We start from the raw sequence: 14,129 nt of genomic DNA, 5'->3' as shown, positions 1-14,129 counted from the left end.
AGAGGTCTTCATGGGGAATGAGGGGGAACAGTTAAGAATGTTATTACTAAAGACCGTAAATTAACGATCATTATTTCGAACTTGGGAGACTTTGGTGCAGTATGGGCTTCCTGTGGCACATGCCGCATGCTTCGATGATTTCAGCGCGGGATTCTCAAAAGTATTTTGGCTTCCGTTAAAGAAGTATTATTGTAGTCCGCGTCAAATTAAATTTTTTGCTTTTCCTTTGAAACATGGAAAGGAATCAGTTGAAGGTTTTTGCTAAGAAATTGTTAAATAAGCAAGAGTACTTACATTTCAAAAGGGCTTTAAAATCGTTCGAAAAGGATGAACGCGTTTTAGATTTCTGTATGGATTTGTTGGAAATTGTTAATGCTCCGGAAAAGACAGAAATACTCGTGGAGGCGAGGAAAATGCTGCCCAAAAGCAAACAGTCTGAGTTCAGTAAAATTTGCCGTGATCTTGTCAATGAAAGATGGACGATATCTGGTAAGAGTTCGTTACACTACGGCCTAGAATGCAATGAGAATCGTGATGGACTACCGACTGGAAGTCCTGCCAAGAAAGCTAGACAGTGTAATTATAAGCTGCTTGGTAATGCCTTGAAAACTGGTATTTCTGATGGACAATATCGTAGAGAACCTCTGACACTACAACAACTGCAAGTAAGCGAAGGAGGTGACCCTTCTTACGAACGAAAGCATCCCGCCTCTCAAAGACCCCTACCCGTCCCGTATCAAGATGAAAATGGCCTCTTGGCCGGTGCAACAACAATCACGCAAGACGTCCCTCTAGCAAGGGAATTTGAAAAACGCAAGAATACTAACGTATTAAGGATGGAAAGAGAATCAAATTCGGTTAATTTTGGCTTTAAAATCTTAGGTGACTTGTTCACTGAAAGAGAAATAGTCGTTAGAGAAGTTGACAAGCAGTCCATTGCAGAAAGAGCAGGACTCCGTGCGAGAGACAGAATTACAAGAATAAATGATATGAGCTGTGAACGAGCAAGAAAATCTGACATAGTGCATCTAATTAAGTCCGAGAATGTGTTAAAATTGACTGTGATGAGCACTAAACATTTTAAGGAGGCACAAGACATAGATGTAGAGGAAAGGGCGGTTGCTATAGAAACCACAGAAGTTCACGATTATAATACCAAGAAAGTAGCTATTTATACCAACGAAGATGGTTGGATGGGATGTAGCATTAGAGGGTAAGTGAGGCAATATACTTGCATATAAAGTACTCAGAGGAAATATATGATAGTTGGATGATAGTTGTGGCGGAAAAAAGATGCTCAAACCCACCCTGCAGATATTCTTAGGGTCATCATGTTTCTCTCCCAATTGTGACAAAGGGTTGTGAAAGGGACTTTACAGTCCTAAGGATGTCTGGGGAGTTGCTAGGCTAGTGATACTCCTTCAGCAATTGTATTTACCATTCAATATTTCAGGGGAATGGATTACAGGTGTAAAGTGCATATCATTTCTGTTGCTGATGGTTCACTGGCAGAGAGTGCTGGTCTCAAACAAGGAGATATCATCACTGAGGTACAGTTTTTGATATTCTGTGAACTCAGTAGTTGCAAGCTGGATGCTGAAATTTTATTTTTTGCTGCCATCAAGCAAAGATAAACAATGGGTACCTTTTAGATCTTGACTGGCAGCAGTGAAAAACCAATTTCACAATAAGTCTTTGAAATGTCGGAGCTTGCAGAATATCGAAAACCACAGTAAAATATAAAAATGAATTTTTTCGATTGCTTATTCACTTCAATTCCCCAATCCCATTGCTGTACATGCAGTTTCACATTTCCTTTATATTACAGTTTAAAAATTTGAGGAATGAATGAATAAGTGAAATGAAATGAGGAGTGAATGAGATTGTATATATGGGTTGGTAGAATGGACATATGGATAAAAGGATATGGATGCACTGGTATTGGGATTGGATAAATGAGATAGAAGATGGATAGGTAAATAGAGAAATGATATTTGTAAAAAAGGTCAACATTTTACCTTTTACCTTTTTTTATTCTTAGCTCTTTAGAATAATGATTTTTTGCATTAATTTCTCAGGTTGATGGCATTAGTCTCAAAGGCTGCACACATGTTCAGGCTGTAAATCTTATCCTAACAGCTTCACCTCCTATCTTATTCACTATTGAACATTATGACAACAGACATGATGGTGGTGAGTACAGATTTACAAACCAAAATTTATTTAAATGTCAAACCTTATTCCAAGGTTATTAGTAGACTGTTGCCATCAAAATACTTGATTAACTCAATACATTTTAATTGATTTTAATTCTGAAAATAGGAGTCTTGCAGAAGCCAGAAAGCCAGAATGCTAACAATCTTCCCCATACTCCTCTGAGAATCAATAATTGCAGGCCAAGAAGACTTGAGCAGGGTGCATCAGACATTGCTCCCTGCCTATCACCACTCCCACTACCACCACCACTTCCTGGCTGTTGGTACCAGAATGACAGCCCCTCTGTTGGTGCTAGTGGTGTTGTGAGTTCCCCTTCGGCTCTTCCTCTGAATACCTTGCACCTGGATGGTACACCACCCCCACCATACACTGCCGAGGTTCCCCAGATGCACAAAGTCATTCAGATGGGAGGCAACGCCAGGGAAAATAGAAACAATAGCAATCATGGTCTGCTTCTGCCCATGGAAAGTGACATGCCTTATCAGCATAGTTCAAGAACATTGCAGAATGAGGAGTTGACCACTGAACAGTCAAGAGAATCAGAAAGAGATGCTGTACGACATTCCACTCATAAAGGCAATGATGTTTCTTCTTTAAGTAAAAACGCCTCTTGTTTGCTTGACATTGAAACCTCGTCAACAGGAAACACCTACATAGTTCTTCAAGATGCTGAAATCAATGATGCTTCAGGTAATCAAGCAGAGTCTAATTCTGAGAAAGAGGGGGCAAACACAAAGCCAAACAGTCAATCCTCTTTACTGGAAGCCATCAGAAATTTCAACACAGGATCACTAAAAACTGCTAAAGAAAAAAATACTTTACACACTCCTGGTAAATTGTTTCCATCAAGTAAAGCAAATGATTCTCTTAAGGCTGATACAGAGCATGTTATAAGAAATGGAAGTTCAGTGTCCAATGAATATCAAGCTGTAGAGCTGTGTAGTGAAGCTGATCTAAGGAATATTATAAATCAGGCCTTGAAGAAGAGAAGAGCAGACATTTTGGATTCCTCTCAAGAAAGTGTTAATGAGAGTTACTGCAGTGAATGGGATCTTTAATCCCTTGCTTGCGATTAGAAAAGATGGGAATAAAATGGAACATTCAAGAAAAGTAGAGTGAGATCTTGAGGACAGATGATAAAGAATAATTTTTGATTGCTTAGAGAATGAAGAGTATAAAGAGTCATGTGGAAGTGGATGAGAGAAAAATAGGCATCGCAGGCATAAAATATTTAATTTTAAACAATGGGCAGCCCCAATATTGTACATAGTGGATTGGCTAATACCTTAAGTTACTCACATGATAATAAGTCTTTGAAAGAAATTTACAAAATGGTGTGAACGTGTATGTAATATATGCAATATATATAGAATGCTTGTGTGAATGTGTGGCATTCTATTAAGACTCTAACAAGAATACTCTTTTTTTAGCAAGCTAACGGCTTTTCAAAAAATCTAAGTATTTTGTCTATTTTGTCTCGTAAACTTATGTCAGCAATATAAACACATTTTTGCTTCACATCGCAACCCAGAAAATGATAGTATCCATGATAGACAGTTATTAGCTCAAATCTTGCAGAGGCTACACTAACTCTTAATATATATTTATGATGATTAAAATCTCGTGAACTAACTAGTTTTAAAACCAAATTTTATACAATTTCCTAATTTAAAAACTAAATTTACAATCTGCCAAGTGCTTCCTTTTCTGAGATTGATGCAGTTATTTGCTGTAGTATGTGTCTAACATACATAGCTTGAGAAATCTTGATACGTCCTTCACAACCAATAAAGACCAGAGGGTTCCCAATCCTTGTTAATGTTAGGGCACCTAGATTAACTCTGAAGTGATGATAAAAATGAGATTCCAATGCTTTCATGAAGCACGAAGACTCCTCATCTGTGAAGATAGCTGAATTGTTTGTGTGGTGGCAATTCCATAATTTCTGAGCATCCAGTGCATTTATGCTGTAAATCACTCTGTTGAGTCCTTTCACAGATGACGGTACACTGTAACAGAGTTCTAACTCTGACTTTGATCCTTTAGGAACAATACCTGCCCATAGAGAAGCATACCAACTCAAGTCCATAGGAGAAAACTGCATAGGTATCATCCTACAGTCAAACTGTGCTTCAAACCAATTAAAAACACACTTGGCTAAAGCCATAGGTCCCTTAACCAGACATACTGGAAGAGAGGTAAAACACTCTACTTCTCTTTTGTCCTCGAATTCATTCCCAAAATAACAAAAAATAGCATCCAAGACTGGGATTCGTAATTCCATTCCATTGGCATTCTTTACAGTGTTTTGCTTTTTCCTCGAAAACACTTTGATTCTAAGCCCTGTGTAGTCTGTATCATAGAAGGAGAAGTCTTTCAGAACGTCAAATTCTGCCCTAAATGTGCTGTTCTTTAAATCCTCATCGACTTCGAATGCAATTCCCTTAGCAGCATCTGATTCAAGATGGGCTGATAAAAGCTTTTGGTATTTCTGCAAAGACGACTTCTTGTAGTCGAAGTTATACAAAGGAGAGCACTGATTTATCCTCCAAGTCTTCCCAACAACGGATAAAATGTCTTCATTTATCTCGGTTAGTTCTTTTTCCTTCTTTATCGTAGCATTTGGAGTCGGTTTTCCTAAAACTTTTGCTTTGTTTACAGGAGTAAGATTCGTCGTATCCCTCAAAACGCCTTGTTCTGAGCTCGGCGGATTTTTTGTAGGAATTCTTGAAACACGTCCAGTTTTAGGGGTTCTTGTGTATGGTGTGTACCTTTTAGAAGACCACGGTGTTCTCAGGAGTGGTAGTTTGGTTTTACTTCGTGCGGTAAAAGAAGAGAAACCCGTCTTGTTTTCTTTGAACGGATCAGACATTTTGAATCAGGCGCCCTTCTACTGCGAAAGTCTTTCGTAACGGTTCTTCAAGGTTAGAAACTCGGAAGCTAGTCGGATTTTTTCGGAACAACGTCGGGCTTGGTTCGGACTCGCTCACACATGCTTTCTCTGTTTCTTTTACTAAATAAAATGCTTTAGATTAAAAGAAAATTCTGAATAATAATCAATTTTTGAAAGTATTAAAATTAGTTTTTCGTCTTTATGAGTTTATGTGGTTGCTGGGTAGTATATTCGTAAGACATGATTGAACTACAAGACGCAAATATTTTCGTACCCTCTAGCCTAGTAAAAATTCTTAATAAAAACGCTAAGGAAGCTTAAAAAAAGAATACTTTTGACTTATGAATATTGAGATATTTGAAATGCGCCATATAAGAAACTCCCATTATCATCATTATTATTATTAAATCTCCGCACAAAAATTAAAAGGGCTTCGGCTGTCGCTTCGGCTGACACTAAAAACGTTGGCTCCCTGTGTGAGAGTTAGCAGGCGTGGATGCTGTTTACCGGTGTGTCGTGGAAGCGAGGTCTTTATGCCACGTTTGGTTTTTCAACTGGGCGAAAATGGTGAGAGCTGATTTGTCGTGGATATTCTTGCATTTTTAAGTCTTTTTGAACGATTATTTTTACCAGTAACCTTCCAAACACTAACCAAGCTATTTATTTCCTCCATGAAGGTGTCCATTTTGAACACGGTTGATACCTCGCATGAGGATATGGTCGTAAGTATGGCTGTCTTGTTTTGTAGAGAAGTTAGATTTTGCCATGGATATTTTTCCGTCAAAGGTTTCGATTCAGTTGAAGCCAGCCACAAGGAATAAAATTAATCGAAAATTGTACCTGTCATGCTTCGCTTGTGCTTTTCTTGGCGACTCACTGAGACTGTATTTTATGTTATTGCCCAAATTAAAGATCTTGGAAGAGTGTTGAAAATACTTACTCCAAGTTGTCATAGTATTCAGAAAAAATGCATCTAGATGAAGTTAGTTTTTCTCGTTTAGGAATAACAGGATTGGAGTTATTCTGTGAGCTTTGAAAATGTGATGATGAATCATTGTGAAAATTTCAAATTAATCTTAAATTGATTTTAAAAATATAGCAAGTATTATTTGAAGTTTATTAGCTATCATTGTGTATATATTTTGATCAATTTTACTCTCAAGCTGTTAATTCTTCATCAGTCAAACGAATATTAAGTACGACAGATTTTGTGTGACCAGGAAGCATGATAACATGGTCTTTTACTGACCTCTGAACTGCATTCAATTGTGTTTTATTTTTATCTTTTTTCTTTGATGGTTAAGAGTAGAAGCCATTTCAGATCATGGAATGCAGCTCACATCTTACATACATTCTGTTTATGCTTATTAATTTGAAATTTTCAAAATGATTTATCGTAGAGAGTATAGATTAATATTATACAAGGGGGAGGAGGATTCAGGAATTATTTGACCACTCTTCTGGCTATACAGGCAACACCCCTCCTACAGAAAGTGGATATTCTCTGAATCTGCATTTTGGATCAGCAAGTGTTTCAATTGTTTCTACAGTATTCTAGGAGGGGTGGGAGAGTGATATTCCAAGAAGTGTCATGTTACATGAAACCATATACTTTATAAACGATTGTTACAATACTCTAAATTTGCACAGACTTTCCTCACCTTACCTTGCAAACATGTTGTTCTTAATTCTGGTATATATGGATTTAATATTCTAGCACGATGCTCAAATGGACTATTATGGCAAAAAGCTTGCAACTTGTTCATCAGATAAGACTGTAAAGATATTTGAAACAAGTGGATCCCAGCAAACTCTTGTTGCTACTTTGAGAGGGTAAGTGGTGGCTGTTAAAATGAGTTCTGTTTAATCATCTGCTGATAATAACAACCACATTCTTGTTGACATGTACGGACACACTAACGGAGACCACTTGAATAAAACTGACCAATCAGATAATAGTAAACTAGACAGAGATTGAACTGATAACAGCATTAGCCAATCAGATTATCATATTCTCACGCTTTTATTATTTTGATGTGCTATCTGATTAGCTGGTTGAAAATATTGAACTAAATGTTGCAATATGATTGGTTGATGATACTAGTTCATCACAGTGGTCCTGGTTGGAGTATCTGCACAGTAAGACTCTGATAACAAAAGCCATATTCGTATTTAATGCGATACCTATGGGGCGCCGATCCAGTCAATATTCTCATCATTTATTTCATGGCTTATTGTATTTTTATTGTGGTCTTTGAATTTGCTTTTATGGTGATTATATTTAATTTTTGGTAGGACTGAATTTGCTTTTGAAGCACCCGAATTTACTTTTATGGTCATTTGTTTTATCTTTGGCAATCGAATTAATATATTCTAATGCAGGATTTTTTTTATTGTGATCTGAATTTATTTATGGTCTTTGGATTTTTAACATGCTAATTATGATGCATTGCGAGCTTCGATTTGACCGAGTGAGAGACTGGTTGTCAAATACTAACATTAATGCATATTCATATTTTATACACATCTTCCTGTAACTGTGTGACCCAGACAACCACTGGTTGCAATTTGAGATATCTGGGTTGTGGTTTCTATCAATCAAGTTTCAAAATGTTTTAAGTCGGCTTTAGATGATTTATGGATCCCAGAAACCCAGATGTCATAAGCTGTGTTGGTCACTCGTTTTGAAAATAAATATGAGTGTTACACACAATCTGAATGGTCAAGAACTGTGCTAAAGTGAACAGAGCGTGGTTGCTGACACCATCTTTGTGTTAACTATATCTCATGCTTCTCTTTTTGCTTCTTTTCTGCCTTTATTCATCTTTCGTTTGCATGAACCACATGCTGAATACATGAAAAGAGCTATTTTATTTCTTAATTTAATGGCAATTTTTAGGCATGAGGGTCCAGTGTGGCAAGTTAGCTGGTCTCATCCAATGTTTGGTAATCTTCTAGCATCGTGTTCTTATGACAGAAAGGTGAGAGGGGAAAAAGAACAGAGAAAAACTGGGGGGATACCTTTGCTTCAAAATCACTATCATCAAGTATATTTAAGACCTTTTTAATATAGAGTACCTTGTCTTTGTCAGGTTATTATATGGAAAGAATCAAATAATGGATGGGCAAAGCTACAAGAATTCTGCAATCATGATTCTTCAGGTAAGTTTAAATTCCATGAATTAGCCCAGTGTACTTGGGGGAATAGTTTCCCTTTTCAGTCCACTTGTTATTCCCTTGAGAATTCATTTTTTGATTAGTGTTTTTATTCACATCACTATGTATACTCAAACTTAAAAAGAAGATGCTTTGGGGGTTGACGTGTGATCTGAAATATAAAACATAAAATAACTGTTATAAATCTCGCATTCTGATTGGTTGGAAGCGCGTACTTTATGAGAGCACACAGCACGCATGTGCCCTTTGCATTTTATAAAAGAAATAAAAACCTTGCTTGCTGTACTGTGTGGAGTTATAAAAGCACTTGGGGATTGGCAGAACACTTAAGAAGCGTCGAGAAGCACTCCACTACGCATCATGATTCTCCTAACGCTTCTCTTGTGTTCTGCCAATCCCCTCATGCTTTATAACTGCACACAGCATGCACGCACGTTTTCTATTTCTTCAGTGTTTCTTAAAGGACCTAAATTATCTAACTCATGAGGTGTATCCATATTTCTGAGTCTTCTGGCATGCAACCAATAAACCAAAAATAATACTCTGGGGAATGACATGTGGTCTGAAATGGGGACACAGTAAATTAGGTCCAGTATTGTGGCCTTGAAGCTTATTGAACAGTTTAATGTTATAGACACAGTTACACTCTATTGCCTCCAAACACTTGTTGCATTTGAGTCTTTCTATATTATATTCATTGTATTGACCCAAATGCCTTGACATGGAACAATTGTCTGAAGGCAATAGAGTGTAACTCTAATACCTGCCATCCATTTATCCTCTAATAGTAATACCTATTCACCATTTTCCATACATCGGTTCACTAGTCAAACGCAAAGCATTCAGTCGAGGTTGCAAAGTTCAAATTTGAATAATCCTTTGAAAGTACCTTGGCGCCTCGCTTGAGCACTTTGTATGGAAAATGGTGAATTATGAAATGATAAAAGTTCTAATTTTCCCCCAGTTAATTCAATCTGCTGGGCTGCCCATGAGCATGGTTTAATGTTAGCTTGTGGATCGTCTGATGGTTCAGTCTCTATTATATCTAGTCCAGGTAAGTCCTGCATGATATATGTATGTTGAACTGTCATTCTAGAGAAAAAATATTAACTTGTAAAGTTAAGTAACTTGGAGCTCACTCGCTGTAGCAGAGAGCATGATAGTATATACCCTACCTTATACCCTATTCACACCTAAACGTGCTTAGTTAAACTATGTTTTCATTAGGAAAAAAATTGAGAAACTAGAAACCTACAATATAATAAAACTTTCTAAAATATTGTCAGAGCAAGAAAAAGGATAGTTTGCATGCATTATTTCACCAAATATTGTGCAGTGTTCGTAGATAGTTTTCCAAACCTGTTTAGTTAAACCACTTTAAAACATGTTTAAGCCTTGGTGTGAATGGGGTATTAGAATAAAGGTTGATCAGTTGCTGTCCATGATGACTGGCCAAGTTAGTTCCAGCTTAGTCATACTTTATTACCTGGTTAAACGTTACTGGTCAAAATGACAGGCAAGGCAAAGATTTGACTGGACAAGTCCCAGTTCTGGCCAGACATTATCCGATGTCCAGTTATTTTAAGCCCTGTGTATTGCTTTGTTTTTGCAGGTGATGGTACTTGGGAGAGTAAAAAGATAAACAATGCACATACAGTAAGCAAAATGAATTGCATTTTTTAAATTGATATATAATCAGTTTGATATACGACCTCTGATTGGTCAAGAATTGTGCTGTATTAATGAACAGAGCACATTGATGAAAATTCACAAAGTGGATTTCTAAAATATAACATTTTAATAGCTATTTTTGGTGCTAAATTTTCCCTTTAAAATTGTTTTTGGTTGTATCAATTGGTGGATGTCTTACGTAAAGTATGGTACAGCTATGAACTTTAATATATTCTTAAGATTATTTCATTTTTGTCTTCAATTCTAGATTGGATGTAATGCAGTAAGTTGGGCACCGGCTGTCTCACCAGGATCGATTCTAGAGGTAAAGAATATAGTTTTCTTTAAGATTTTCTTGTACAAAAGCACACTGTGTAGTTCCAGAAATTATCCATACCCCACCCACAGAGGAATTTGGAATTTCTGAAGGGTATGAATATATAGAAGGGGGGTCAAAGAAAGAACAAAATTGCAGAGTTTGCATGGAAGAAAATCGGAATTCCCAAGGGTGGGGTGGGGGTGGGTGTGGGGTTGGTTTTAACCCCTAATATTTCAAACCTTTTCTCTGGTCCCCAGGAGGTTTGAGATAACATAACTCTGCTGCAATTATCCCTTAGCTTGAAAAGTATTCAAGTTGTAAATCACTTTGTTTGTTTCTATTCAGCATCCTTTATCCAAGGCTGGAATTGTTGAAAAAAGATTTGTAACTGGAGGATGTGATAATCTTGTCAAAATTTGGAGGTAGATTTTTTTGTGCATTTATTTTGCTAGATCTTTTCTATTTTCTTTCTTAGGATCACACTTTATTTACCCTTTACTCAAAAAAAAATATTGAACTTCCTCATATGACTATGGATTTATGGGAGTTGATGTAATATATTCATAATAATACGAGCAAATGGTGTAATGTATTCATAAAAATACAATGAATCACACCTAATAAGATAGAGAAAATGACACTAGAATACAATAGATTTTCTGAATTACATCAACTGAGTGCTATGTAGCTTCTCCCCTGGATTTATTGTTGACCCCTCCACTTCAAATGACTACTTCGACTCACTTCCTTCCCAAATGAAATACTTTCCTTTGTGGATAAACACGTCAGACTGGAATACCGAAGACGTGGGTTCGATTCCCGCCAAGGGCATTTGATATTTTTTTCTTATTCTCTCTTTTTCATTAAACACACCGAACGCATAATTTATTACTACTATACTTTGTGAATAAATGTAGAGAGGTTGATGGTCAATGGGTTGAAGAACAAAAGTTAGAAGCACATAGTGACTGGGTAAGAGATGTTGCCTGGGCTCCTAATGTTGGTCTTCCTACATCAACTATAGCAAGCTGTTCTCAGGTAAAATATATAATGAATTTTCTTTATCAGAAAGGTTTATTGTAAGTATTATAGAATTTACTTACTTAACTTTTTTGACATTTTGAAGCCATCAGGCATTATTCTCAAGAGTGAAGAGATTGATTGAGTTGCAAGTACTTATGAAAATGTCGGAGAATAAATTCAGCTTAAGTCCCATCAGAATTGTATGTTTAACAATGGCTTCAGTTCTTTGGAAAAGGAAAAAAAAAAACCCCGGGGGGGGGGGGGGGGGGGGGGGGGGGGACTTGGGGAAAAAAGTACCAGGGTACTTTCTTATCGGTAAAAATTCACGATTTGGTATCTCTTAGGGCGTTAAATGCGATTTTTTGAAAATCAGCATTTTCTGGCATCTTTTAGGGTGTCAGAAAAGGAGAGAAGCGCGCATCGATATGGCTTATCCTAGGCGCTTTTTAATTCCAGTCATAAACAAATTTTAAACATTTTATCTTTGCATTTATTTTAATTTAATATTATTTGTTGTGGTATCTCTTAGGGGTTAAAACTCATTCAGCCTCGCCCTTTTTAAAGACTTCCGGTATCTTTTAGGGGTCTTTTTGAAAGTTTCAGACGAGCATCCCTGGTACTTTTTTCCCGGAGTCCCCCGGAAAATTAACAAACTCTACTTGCATGTAATGCGGAGTCTTGGAAATGAATCCAAGACTACGGCTACACCATACTTCCTTGATTCCAAAATAAATCTTCGCATTGAAAGAATGTGACACTAAGAGCTAACTAACTAGTAGACTGTATTATTTACATATATCCAGTAACTGCAACACGACCTTATTACCAGTAATATTATGACATGCCAAAAATATAAAACCTTTGAATGATAATTTTAGATCCAATAAAGAAGGTTTTTGTTTCAGGACTGTCGTGTCATTATTTGGACAAAGAATGAGGAAGAAGGAGAAGATTGGACCTCTAAAGTGTTAAAGAAGTTTAGTGATGTAGTTTGGCATGTCAGCTGGTCTGTGACTGGGAATATCTTAGCAGTATCTGGTGGAGACAACAAGGTAAGTTATCAATTGAAAGCAAAAATAATATCAAAGATATGAATTATTCTTCAAGCAAATTTTTCTCTGTAAAAAAAATCGGAGCTCTAGCTTGAGAAAAAATCCATTGAGGAAACATAATTTATATCTTTACAGTCAAAACGGCTCAAGCTTACTTAAAAATTGAAATTTATTATCCTTTCCGAGAATACAAAGACTCAGGATTTGAAATAATAACTGATTCAAAACTCGAATTGATTGTATTATTCCATATCAGGAACACCCTAATCCAAAATCAGAATTTGAATTTTGAATCTGTCATTATTTTGAACCCTGAGTCTTTGTATTATCAGGAAAAAAAAAATTAAATATTCAAACAATGAAACCACTAATGGCCCCCAAGGGGTAAGCTTGAGCCGTTTTGAATGTAATATAACTGTCCAAGGACAAAAAAAAACATTTTAATAAAAAAACCTTTCCACTATTTATCTTTTCTTATTATCCTAAAGAGGTTTTGCCCCATCAAGTGGCGGCAGCCATGCTAGATGGCAGGAACAATACAATCATTTTACATGAGAAAAAATTCAATTCCCGAGAGCACAGTGATTTCATTGTTGTGCCATCTTACTACAGCAAATTCAAGCTGTATTATGGGTGTGGGCATGTGATGGTGCGAAACCTCTATAGTTTATTAGCCAGTGGCCAAACAAACCTTCACAATCTCATTTTAAGTGATAATTTTACTTATTGTTGGCTTCAACATCCATAGACCACTCCTATGCTATTTTCCAAACCCTTATTTTTTTATCATCTGACCTTGTAGCTCTGCTGTCGGAGTACCACTAGTTTTTATTCAAATTATGGTCTTCACTTCAAATTTCGTATCATTGACTTATATAATTTTTTTTTTTCCATTGCTTTATTAGGTCAGCCTATGGAAAGAATCTCTCGAAGGACAGTGGGTTTGTGTCAATGATGTAGACAAAGGACAAGGACAGGAGCCACTGGAGTAAGCCATGTATTAGGAACAAATTTTGTATAGAAAACCTAAATTAATAGCTAATGTGTATGGGAAAGGCAGTCTGTTGAGATGGATGGAATGCACTCCATACTTTTATATGATGAGAGGAATGAAACAAGGGATGAAAGAAGACCAGATCTCGTAGCAGGAATCTATTTTCTAAGGTTACTATAGAAAATACTCTCTAATGAGAAAACTTCATACTGTAGAAATAATTTTCAAATTTTCTTGGTATGATGAAGTCTGTGTCTTGTGATACTCATATTTGGTATCTTCTAAAGAACTTCCTCCATCTTCTAGATCTAACATATTTTCAAAAACAATCCTTTTGGTATTTTGACTAAGGTACAGTAATGCAGTAAAAGTATTGCATTATCAGTGCGAACTGAGAACAAAACACATATTGTACAGCATGACTCCAAATACAAAATTGCTTTTCAGTAACCACTTTCACAACCTTTTTCAAGAATTCTTCTTATCCTGACATAGCAATAAAATAATTGATCATTATTTTGCAATTTTAAATCCCCAAGAGTTAAATAATAACAAAGATATGGCAGCCACATTTGGTGTTAATGAGAAATCTCCCTTAAAATACCACCACATGGCTGTGACGATATAAGTTACAATTGGCCATTTACAGGAAACAATCACATGACTGTTACTGGATGGAAAAAAAGTTTGGACCTCCTTTATTAAAATACCTTTTGCTGGATTACTAATGTCAAATCTAAACCTTTTCCAAAATATATTTTCTCCCTAACAAGATAATTTAGA

At 36.3% G+C, this 14,129-nt stretch overlaps 3 protein-coding genes across 4 annotated transcripts; 2 read left to right on the top strand and 1 right to left on the bottom strand.

Annotated features, from left to right (window-relative positions):
• Positions 1-233: 233 nt before the first annotated feature.
• On the top strand, positions 234-3,456 carry LOC116304858 (uncharacterized). Its single transcript, XM_031714645.2, has 4 exons — positions 234-1,213; positions 1,454-1,550; positions 2,079-2,193; positions 2,323-3,456. The coding sequence occupies exons 1-4, from the start codon at positions 234-236 to the stop codon at positions 3,273-3,275; spliced, it is 2,145 nt and encodes a 714-aa protein (XP_031570505.2). The 3' UTR covers positions 3,276-3,456.
• On the bottom strand, positions 3,434-5,111 carry LOC116304859 (centromere protein L-like). Its single transcript, XM_031714646.2, has one exon. It carries the CDS (start codon positions 5,087-5,089, stop codon positions 3,899-3,901), a length of 1,191 nt encoding a protein of 396 aa, XP_031570506.2. The 5' UTR covers positions 5,090-5,111; the 3' UTR covers positions 3,434-3,898.
• A 503-nt stretch (positions 5,112-5,614) lies between these two features.
• LOC148908646 (protein SEC13 homolog) lies at positions 5,615-13,862 on the top strand. 2 transcript variants are annotated; one of them, XM_089035446.1, is made up of 12 exons: positions 5,615-5,677; positions 5,788-5,832; positions 6,828-6,943; positions 8,010-8,091; positions 8,203-8,272; positions 9,252-9,341; positions 9,900-9,943; positions 10,227-10,283; positions 10,623-10,699; positions 11,195-11,315; positions 12,206-12,352; positions 13,258-13,862. In XM_089035446.1, the coding sequence occupies exons 1-12, from the start codon at positions 5,675-5,677 to the stop codon at positions 13,342-13,344; spliced, it is 939 nt and encodes a 312-aa protein (XP_088891572.1). In that variant the 5' UTR covers positions 5,615-5,674; the 3' UTR covers positions 13,345-13,862. The 2 variants fall into 2 exon arrangements, with proteins under 2 accessions (XP_088891572.1, XP_088891571.1); XM_089035445.1 differs by lacking the exon at positions 5,615-5,677 and having other exon boundaries at positions 5,704-5,832.
• Positions 13,863-14,129: the final 267 nt, after the last annotated feature.

The sequence above is a fragment of the Actinia tenebrosa genome, unplaced genomic scaffold (genome assembly GCF_029948245.1).
Source record: "Actinia tenebrosa isolate PJP-AT-01 unplaced genomic scaffold, QUT_ActTen_1.0 PGA_scaffold3__52_contigs__length_22856419, whole genome shotgun sequence".
In the NCBI taxonomy this organism is placed as follows: Eukaryota; Metazoa; Cnidaria; class Anthozoa; order Actiniaria; family Actiniidae; genus Actinia; species Actinia tenebrosa.
Note: the sequence above shows the minus strand (reverse complement) of the source record. Positions and strands in the feature narration are given on the sequence as shown.